The following is a 10,519-nucleotide window of genomic DNA, read 5'->3' as shown; positions in this document are numbered from 1 at the left end:
ATGAAACACATCACATAAGTGCAGATTTATTTATTAAAGTTACTTTTGTGCAAGAGTGTTACAAAAATGTCTATCATCTTGTAACAGTCACAGTCAATACAACAAGGCTGATGCAACCACCCAGTAAAAACCAACAAAACCCAATTAAACCTTTCTTTCAACAATGCAAACGTTCAGAACACAACCCACATGGAAAGTATATGTTATTCTCAGAAGAAAAGATGTACTTATATGTTATGTATAAAAACATCGAACAAGTTATATAAAATACTATTAATAATCAAAAGTTGAGTTAGGCCACCATTCGTTCAAATGCATCTATGAATCATTACGAATTAACAACTAATAAACAACTCGCAGGCAATATACACAGACAAAAACAACACTGACAGACAAATGAATTCCTTTCCTTTTTGATCAGTCCCTCAGATTAGTCAAGACAGACAATGAGCCTCTCTTACCAAATTAAATGTGTAACATCATTTGAACTAAAGTCACGGAACGGTATTCTCATGAGGTGAAAAATGTATTTTTAATGGCAAATGAATCAGTTAAGTAGCACGCTAAGCACCGACTTCCAGACCAAAATAGAAATAAACGTTGGTTGATTCATAGACGGGAACGGATGAGGTGAATTTACTTGGGATTATATTAGTTCCCAGTGAATGACTTCCAATCACAAACGTTGCTGTGATTTATTAGAGGTGAAAAACATCTGTTGCAGTGTGAATGTTCACAATCCATTTCGATTTTCTCAATATACAATTTAGAGGGAGAAAATCTAACTTTCAAATACACGTCAGTTTAGTCTGCAGATGGCTTCTGTGCTTTAGCATAGTGTTCTTGGCCGCACTTTTGGAAAAAGCTGCAAAGGAGAAAGAGAGAAACAGAAAGCATTAAATAAATAATAAAATATTGTAAAAAAATATATTTTAAGGAAGACCCTTAATAAATTACCCTAAAATGCTAAGGTACATTTAGGATTATACAGAGCTTAAATGACAAATGGCTGTTTTTCCATGACTACAATTAATATTGGTGGAGAACACCGGTACCAGATGGATAGAACTGGCTTATAGTTGGATTTTTTTATCATGTGTTTTTGTAATTGAGCTCTTCTTACACCAAAGTAGTTGATTGGTACGAAACCCTCTCTGCCACACAGTGAAGCCCACCACCAGTCCACCCCTTCAGTCTTCTGCAGTATGGTCACCATGTCTCCTTCTTTAAAGCTCAACTCGTCTGGAGCCTGGGCAGAATATCCCCACAAAGCGTACACCACCCCACTGTTCTCCACGCCCATCACTTCCTCCACACCTAAACACAAACACACCATGAAACTGGACGAGTGCAGGCGCATAATAATAGCAAATTAAAATGCATCATTCTCAATTGCTCGGATTATTCACTAGTGCTCTGTTATAAGTGTGTATTCAATTTAATCTCCGCCCAAATGTTTATAAGTTATGAGTGTAATGACTGATTCAGAAATGTTGAGATCATTGTGACAAGCTATATATAACTATTAAAAACACATTTCAGGTCTGTTTGCGTGATGAAATCATCCTCACCTCTTAAGAAGCTCTCGCACTTTTCGAAGTTCACCGCATACGGGTCGCATTTCTGTGCTGCCGTGGCTCCATCGCTGTCTGTTACTGCCAAGACCGCTGCTCCGTTCCTCACCAGAAATTCGCACATGCCCAGATCATTACAAGATGCAGCACAGTGAAGGGGTGTCCTGCCGAACGATAAGAATGTATACATATACTCACACACATAGCCTATATACGTACATACACACTTAAATTAATGAAGCTCACCAGCCGTGACTATCTGGAGCGCTGACGTTAGCTCCAATCCGTACCAGGAACTCAACCAATGGGAAGTGTCCACCACAGATAGCATTGTGAAGGGCCGTGATTCCTTCATCATTGGCCAGACTTGGATCGCTTATCTACACACATACATTTTCTTTTAATGTTGCTTTATGAAATACATGAGTGTTGTGTTTTTGAGATGGCGTGTTAAGTTAACTTTTAAAAATGCAAAACAAAATCATGATCTGGCCATGATCTACAAAATCTTGCCAAGCTGTAGCTGAAAAGACCTAGTTCACTGCAGCAAACAAAGTGAACTTTCTGGAAAAGTTTAGTCTGGCCAGTAAATCTGCCATTGGTCCTTAGTCATTATGTAATGGGGCGGGAGGGGTTCTGGGGCTCCGCTTTCTTTGACATGGGATAATTTCTGGTTTTTGTTCCATGGAGGTCAGGATTGTCAAAACAAAAACAGTAAGATACGAGCAACATGAATACAATGGATTGTCAAGTTGCAGAGCAAAGATTTGAGAATTATTTCTGGGAAGAAATGAATGCTGATTTTTGCAACACAGGTTCTGCAAACAAACAGTTCTGGGGCACCTTTGACAACCATTTTTTGACTACCCCAGAAATCCCAGTTGTTAACATTCTTCCCAATATCCTTCTTTGTGTTCAACAGACCAAATACATTTATGCAGATTTGGAACAACTCGAGTGTGTGTAATTCATGACAGAATTTTAAATTTTGAGTGAACTGTCCCTTTATGGTAAACTGTAGCGCTACTGAATTTATAATATGTCTTTGTTTCTAGTTTTCAAATGCGTTTTTGTAAAGTAACAAAGTCTATTGGCTTTGAGGGAAAACGAAATTCCAATACAAAGTACCGCAATTACATACACAGATATTCAAATCAAACCAAAGAATCTAAATGAAGGTTGTGACGTACCTCCTGCGCAGCCTTCTGTACGGTTTCTAGTTCTCCTACTAAAGCCCCATCCAGCATCAGTACCAGTGGGCTCAGGTGAGCTTTGCGGGGGCCGGGTTTAGAGGATTTCTTACTCTTCCGTAAGATAGACCGAAGATACTGTGAAAACAGTTACGAGATTAAATAATAAAATCTCCTTAATTGTAATTTACGTCTGTTGTTTCTGAGCAATATTTATTGTGTCGTCCCTTACTTTCTGTTCACATGAGACCTGTATCTCTGTGACAGGTACTGAAGCAGGTTTTGGACTCTCTTCTTCATCCGAAGAGCTTGCGCTTTCGGCAACCGGTTCCTCTTTGATGCGGCTCCTTCTGTGAAACAGTTTATTGATCATCTGCTTGTAATGGTTGGGATGGGAAATTGGCATCTCATTCGAGGGTTGAGAAGCATCGATGGAGCCCCGTCTCTTAAGCGCCCTGGGGAACTCGGAGCGGATCCGTATCAGTTCTTCTACATCAGTGACCATTTCTGCTTCAGGGGCCACCACAGGCTGCAGCCGTGTGGGGCTCAGAGGTCGAGGAAGCATCTCAGGTTCCTCCACCTTATTCTCATCTGTAGCAGTGTCCTGTTTCTCCTGTTTCTCAAACTCGGCATCGACATCTGCAGAGTGGAGTACTTCATATGAAAAACATCAAATTAGGTTAAATAAAGATCAATAAAAATATGCGATTGGTACCAGGGTACCTTCTCTATAGTAGGCTGGTTGTCTCTGAGGTTGCTGAGGCTGAGGTGTTTGAACAGGCCGGAAGTACTCTTTAGGTAGGGGAACCGTTTGTCTGTAAATTCCTGGCTTTTGTTCTCCAACTGGATCAGGGGTATATCTGGAGTCAGCGAAAGCATATCCGGGGTTTTGAAGCCTCATGATGACAGAGAGGGGAATGGGCCTATGCTTGCGGACTCCAGTGTGTGTAGGAGGAATGGAGATGCGGGAGATGATTGGTTGAGGGCCGTAAGGTAAACTGGGGCTTGAGGGATGATCAGAAGGCACAGAGATACGGGTGTTCCGTGGAAGTGAGCTGTAAGAGGGTTGAAGCTAAGACAGCAAGAAGAAAGGCACATAAGAAACTGTAACAGCTGTTGCATGTTTAATGTGAATTGTCTATACTTTCTCATTTCCTGGAAGGTATTATTATTCAATAAGAAAAATACATAGGGGCTGCCCACTTTTTCAGATCCCAGAAGTAGTTGCATCTTCATTCCTGAGGACCCACAGCACTACACATGTTTTTTATGTCTGTCTCATTTAAAACATCTTAATTAAATCATCAGCTTTTGCGCAGAGATTCACAGACAGAGATTGACTAAATTCACCAAATAAAAGAGAGACGTTTCTAAATGAAGTATCGCTAAAAGTGCAATGTGGAGAATTTAACGGCATCTAGCGGTTCACTCCACCACTCCCCCCCTCCATTTCAAAGCACTACAAAGAAATGCGCTCTGTAGAACGGTTTGTCCGTTTAGGACTACTGTAGAAACAACATGGCGAATTCCATGTAAGGGGACCCGCGGTGTATGTAGCTAGAAATAGCTCATTCTAAGGTAATAGAAACATAACCCGTCATTATGTAAGGTCTTTATACACCTCTGAAGACAAAGTTATGTATATAATATTGCATTTCTGTCAATAGAGCCTTCTTAATTGGACATATTACACATTAATGTATATCTTATGAAACAATAATACCTATAATATATATAATAATATATATAATCATTTGTATTATATATATTTCATAATTTTGTGTTTATTTTCCTTGTAACTCTACCATTTATACTAACTGTATTTACTTTAAAGCTGCCTTTCCAAATTGCAAAATTGTGAAAAACACTTTTATATACTATAATTTATATACACTAATTATATTAAACATTTAAGTTGATGTTGAGAGATATGTCACTTTCGCTGACCTGCATTGTGTTTTCGGTAGATTTGTCTTGAAAGATCTATAGACTACTGTTAAAAATCGATTTATCTAGTGAGTAAAAATAAATGGGATTTGACCTCCAGAACAACTATATTTGAAACAACCAACCAAGAAGAAATAATGGAAAATAAAGGGCCGAAGAACACAGCTGAGAAAGGTGCAAATTGATTTAAAGAAAGTGAGAACGACAAAATGTGAGAAATCAGTTCTGTTTATAGAAATCTTTAGTCCAGATTCCTTTTATCAGTTGTTCCAGGGAACTCAACTGTAGAAATTATTCCAATTGTGCCCTGGGCAAAATTAAACAAACAACAACCACTTTTACACACACCCCACAACATTTGCCTACCTTCTTAGTGGAAGGAGGAGCATCCAGGTTTGATTCTTTCCAGTTACTGTTTGGTACAGATGGTCTGATCCATTCATTCTCTGCGGCACAAAGAAAACATTGAGCGAATGAATGGGCTACTCACATTTAGATGTGCTTACTGTACAGTTAAGGACTTACTGTCGTAGGTGTGGTGAGGCTTTCTCTCATATGACACATCCAGGTCTGTCTCATTCCACTTAGAGGGGTTCTTCTGCTTCTGCATTCCCTCCTCTATAGATGATGATTATGGAAAAAATCAATTGCAGAACAGTCTTAGTCCAGAAGCCAACAGAATGTCAATACATGAAATCAGACAACTAAGCAAACAGTTAACCGTAGACAAAGAGCAAACAAAAAACAATTATACTGCATCTTATATTACTCACTACTGTAAATAATAGTGTTGATTCTGATATAAACATATAACAATAAAAGAACAAAAGAGATCGAATTGCATTACCCAAGGTTCTGAATGGCTGAAAGTTGCGTGGTAGCGTACTGACAGCTTGTTGACTAAAAGGTTGAGCTGGCCTGGGACTCGAAGCCAAAGCCAACTGACTAGCTAAAGGCTGCACCATACTACGAGCTGATTTGCTGTCATAGCTGGGGCTGGATAAGGCCGTTGGCTCCCCATAACTCAGTGATGCCATGCCAAGAGATCTAATGGTTTTGGGAGACATGTTAGGGGGTGTCATTTGGTCGTAGGTAAACTGTGTGTCTGAGTGGTTTCTGTGGGACATAAAAGGGGGGTTCTGCTGGGTTAAAGGACTAGGAGATGCAGTCTTTAATATCATGCTGGGTGCTTTGTCCAGGTTAGATTCTTTTCTGCTCGTGGAGGAGTCAAGGGAGCGTTGGTTGGATCCGGTGGTCAGGCTGCTTGTAGAGCTGAGAAAGTCCTGAGAAAAGGACTTGATGCTCTCATTTCCATTCTTGTTTGCACTATAGAAACTGCTACTGTCATTGCTGCTGTTTTGGGGTTTGGGGGTGGAACTCTGCAAAAAGCCAACAAACAAGAGTAAACGATAAAATTCCCACTTTTGAAAATGATGCTGGTTCTAGACTCTTTTGAAACTCATAAGATGGAATAATGTCTAAAATAGAATAAGAACAGCTATATCTTGTTCTCTACCTGTGCAGTAGTGGTTTGCACGGCAGGAGTCGCTTCCTGCAGAAGAGAGCTGAACTCTCGAGACAGCTCATCTGCCGTGGCCAGAGACGCATTTAGATCATTGTTGATGGACTGAACTAAAACATGAACACAAAACCTTAAATTAAATGTAAGTAGTTATACTGAAAAAAGCACTCATGTGTAACAGGACATGTTACATTATTGCTTGTAAGTAACATACCTGCATTGTCCACAAACAGAAAATAAGCACCGTATTATGATTCAGTTATGTTAAAATACTTACAGATAAAGCTACTGGCATAGCTGCCTTGGGAGTTCATGGTGTCTCTGTTTTCCTAAACTTGTGACCTCCAATTCATTCACCGCAACCTAAATGAAAACAAGAGCAGATTAATCTGTCACATTGCACGCGAAAATCAAACAAGCATAGTACCACTGTACTGACTCATACAACTGAAAGAATACCTTCACCCGCACACATTCAATATGTTGTTGTAACATAACATATAACAAAGAAGAAAATTTGTTATAACATGTTAGTGTGGGCTTGTGATTTATTGGAAAGATTAAGCCTTGAGATTTGGACTTGAGAGGGAGTGGTGCATAGTTTTGAAAATAATAAAAATAATTTATGTAAACTAACCAATCGCAAAGAATGATTTGCTTAAGGCTCAAATACACTTCTAGACTTTTGCCCAGATTTTCAGTCTGGACTTTTAGCATAGAGCCAGTCTGACTATAATCTCATAATCTCACTTACAGTTCAGTATTTATTAACCCTCAATAGGTTGATTCGCCTTTGTGTGGCTGAAAGTTTAGCACTTTAGCTTAAGTGTTTTTGCACTCTTGTTTGGAAGAGAGTCGGAATTCAGCGAATTTGAGAGTGACACGAGTTAATAATAACTCTCGAGCATGGTGATAAGAAGACCTAGCCCATTCTGAGCCTGAAGCAGAAAGCAAAAAGACAAAGCTATCAGTGCTTTCTACTAGGTGTGGTGACAAAAAACATCTGTTCTTGTTCTCTATCTTAACGCACTTTTCCAATCAGTTGCTATGAATGCCCTCTGTCCGTCGTAATATGCATGATACGGCTTTCCAGGTAACATGTTATTCATTTGCACGCAAATCTCAACTAGTACAGTATACTTTTCTGAAGTATGTAAACAGGCTTAACCCTGTAATTGTTGATGTGAACGTAGACTAATAACCACAGCAGCCACACAAATTATGAGTGAGATTAAAAAGATTTTGTCCAAACCTCTATGACATTCTTACAATTATCTCATGAGTGCACACGGTTTTAAACATCTAAGGAATGTTTTATTGCAGAAATGTGTTTCTCAAATATATCACAGTGTGTCTGAAAGAGAGCATTCATGACACATCTCAGACATTACAATACTTTATGCACTGACACCATAAAGAAATATTTTTAAGAGAGCAAGGGTGTGTCAGAATCTGACTGATGAGAACAAACAGAGACATGAGTTCAAAAAGAGTAACAGGTTTAGAATGTATGCAGGTCCTTACCAAAGTAGTACTGTAATGATTTATTATGAGGAGGACATTCACCGGATTAAAGGGATACTTCACCCAAAATTGAAAATGATGTCATCATTTACTCACCTTGGGAGTTGTTAAAAAAATCTGTATAAATGTATTTGTTCTGATGAAAACAGAGAAAGTTATAAGAATGCTTATAACCAAACAGATCTTGCCCCCCATTGACACCCATATAATTACTTTATCTTTTTTTTGTTCTGTTGAACATAAAAGAAGACATTTTGAAGAATGTAGGAAAGCAAACAGTTCTGGGGCACTTTTGACTACCATTGTATTTTTTCCTACTATGGTAGTCAGTTTATACAGATTTGGAACAACTCAAAGGTGAGTTTCATTTTTGGTCAAAGTATCCCTTTAAGTATAAAAATCAATCACACAAATACTGCATACCAAGACTGAACACTGGTTAGGTACGGAAACTAGTACTACAAAAGTGTATTGTGTGTGTAGTCCTGCTAATTTATCATTTTCATTTGCACTGATTCCATGATGCTTGGATTAGAACCCCGAGTACAAAATACCTATTGTTACTGCACAGCTAGATAAAAGGGCTACTTTGAAAAGTATAGAGAAAGTCTATATTTAAGGAGGGGTGGAATCTAGTATTTCCTACTAATGTCCCCACCTTTATTATGACATGGACCAATGAGTGACTGCAAAAGACTTCTGTACCTAACCCTATTGTTACTCTTGATTCATAGCTAAACCATGGGAGGAAAATTTCCTGGTGTCAAGCTAGCCCTTGACTGAAGAATCAACAAAAACATGCCAGATGCAAAAACATAAATCTACAAGTAGCAGACCTAAACATGTTGCATTAGAATTCATTGTCGCAATCAGCTCAGTAATCTAGACAAATTTGATCAAATAGACAGCACAGCAATAAGCTTTTGGATTGCAACACAGGATACCGGCAGCATTAGGGAGTGTCAGGTTATTTTCAAACAATGAATGCCCCACCACAGAAGCCTGCATGACTATACCCTGTTACTCACCCAAATACCATGGCTGGGTTATACACAAGTGTAAAACTCACAGATCTCGCTCCCCTATACTACCAATGCTGTTTTTAAGAGAACGTTTTGTTTGTGTACAGCCCTACCCTAAAGGCACTCCAAAGAGTCTACACAGATTTGCATGCAATAACATTTGCGTCTGGAATGTCTCAACTCCTCGAAAGTCCTAGTTTAACATTCCTTGTGAATCCCACAAGATGTAAAAAATCCCTCTCATTTCAACAGTAAAGTAGACTAGAACAGGCCTTCATGATTCCGCTGTCACGCAAACGCTTGTCTTTATAGAGTAAATTTATGGATCATTGAGCCAACTGAGAACGTGTTGCAGCAAGACAAGAATTAGACAGATATGCAGTTAAGCTGGTTCCAGTAGCATTAAATCAGATGATAGGTCCGGCTTGCATGCTAGAATTGGGCCTGTTCCCATCACTGACAAAAAGGTGCTAATTTACCAGCTTTGGTACATTGAACAATGAAGCAGATTGTTGATCAAAACATCTGGTGCATGTTGAACAAATCAAACCATTAAACATTTAATTAGATTAATCATGGTTTTATTATAGTAAACATGAATTAACTGTCATTTGACTTGATTTGTAATCACAGCTTAATTATGGTCAATTTGTGGTTTTATGGTTTAAGAATAGATAAACCTAAACAAATATAAATATTGTTTTGTTTATTATTATGTCTACTATATTTAAACCACGGATAATGATTCAAGATGCAAGAGTTTATTGTACAGGTAACACTTATTCTGTGCCTATACAAACAGCCCGAGACACAGTTAGTACAGTTCACAAAAATGCAATATACAAGAAAACGCTAAGAATAATCATAGAAGTATGGCCACACAATAAACGTATAAGTTTTACACCAAAATGTTTGTAACCATGTAACAATGTTATTAAAAACCGCTTTGTACGTTGACAGTTCTATACTGTATATATTGGGGCCTGTTAATGTAATACATTCTAACCAACAATATTACAATACTGTATCTTTATTAATACGGCACAAATAGGCTTTTGATTGATTCAAAGACCTCATTCAAGTTATATAATGAACCTCCGAATGAGAGACTGATTTTAAATAGCAGTTTTCTTCTGCCCTGGCCCCTCCGTCCTCTTTGAAAACATCTGATTCCTATTAACTTACAGAACTGCCTGGAATGACTCCTCGTACATGCCCTAACAAAGACGACTTAAAAACATCGAAACCCGTCGTTCTCTATATATATATATACACATATATATATATATATAAATGCAACAAGTGCTGATGATGCGCTATGGAATGGCCTAACGTAATGGTCGCTACACAATCGCCTCGACTAGTCAAATAAACTAACAAAAGTTAAACTGTAATCCGAAGTCTGATTCGGTTTCACACAGAGATCAAATACAGTTCTGTACCTTGAATAGTAGCAATAGTTTTGAAGTTCTCGTATCGTAACTGCTAGAACTGAGTCCCGGGAGCAAGAGATGTGTTACATGGCTTCTTGTAAAGCGCGTTTAACTCTCGCCTGTGAAGTTTTGATGTATCGTTCACAGTCCAGCCCACTGTTTCACTGAAACCCGAGCCAGGCAACGATGCGCTTTCGGACGCACAGCTGGTGCAGGTAAACAATGCGCCGTGGCGCCAACCAGAACAGATTTCTTTCGCTTGTTACTTATTTTTAAAATTCATTTTATAAAGATTTTCATTTTGAGC

The 10,519-nt window shown here is 38.6% G+C and overlaps 1 protein-coding gene across 2 annotated transcripts; it reads right to left on the bottom strand.

Moving 5' to 3' along the window:
* Nucleotides 1-10,454, bottom strand: ppp1r13l (protein phosphatase 1, regulatory subunit 13 like). 2 transcript variants are annotated; one of them, XM_079465714.1, is made up of 13 exons: nucleotides 10,222-10,454; nucleotides 6,511-6,596; nucleotides 6,228-6,343; nucleotides 5,559-6,090; nucleotides 5,237-5,329; nucleotides 5,078-5,157; nucleotides 3,488-3,836; nucleotides 2,997-3,403; nucleotides 2,765-2,902; nucleotides 1,821-1,954; nucleotides 1,572-1,738; nucleotides 1,124-1,317; nucleotides 1-865 (listed from the first exon to the last, which is right to left on the bottom strand). In XM_079465714.1, the coding sequence occupies exons 2-13, from the start codon at nucleotides 6,545-6,547 to the stop codon at nucleotides 830-832; spliced, it is 2,283 nt and encodes a 760-aa protein (XP_079321840.1). In that variant the 5' UTR covers nucleotides 6,548-6,596; nucleotides 10,222-10,454; the 3' UTR covers nucleotides 1-829. The 2 variants fall into 2 exon arrangements, with proteins under 2 accessions (XP_079321840.1, XP_079321839.1); XM_079465713.1 differs by having other exon boundaries at nucleotides 15-865; nucleotides 2,997-3,418; nucleotides 10,222-10,378.
* Between the last annotated feature and the right edge of the window lie 65 nt (nucleotides 10,455-10,519).

The sequence above is a fragment of the Barbatula barbatula genome (genome assembly GCF_947034865.1).
Source record: "Barbatula barbatula genome assembly, chromosome: 10".
In the NCBI taxonomy this organism is placed as follows: domain Eukaryota; kingdom Metazoa; phylum Chordata; class Actinopteri; order Cypriniformes; family Nemacheilidae; genus Barbatula; species Barbatula barbatula.
This window is presented reverse-complemented; position numbering and strand designations above follow the sequence as displayed.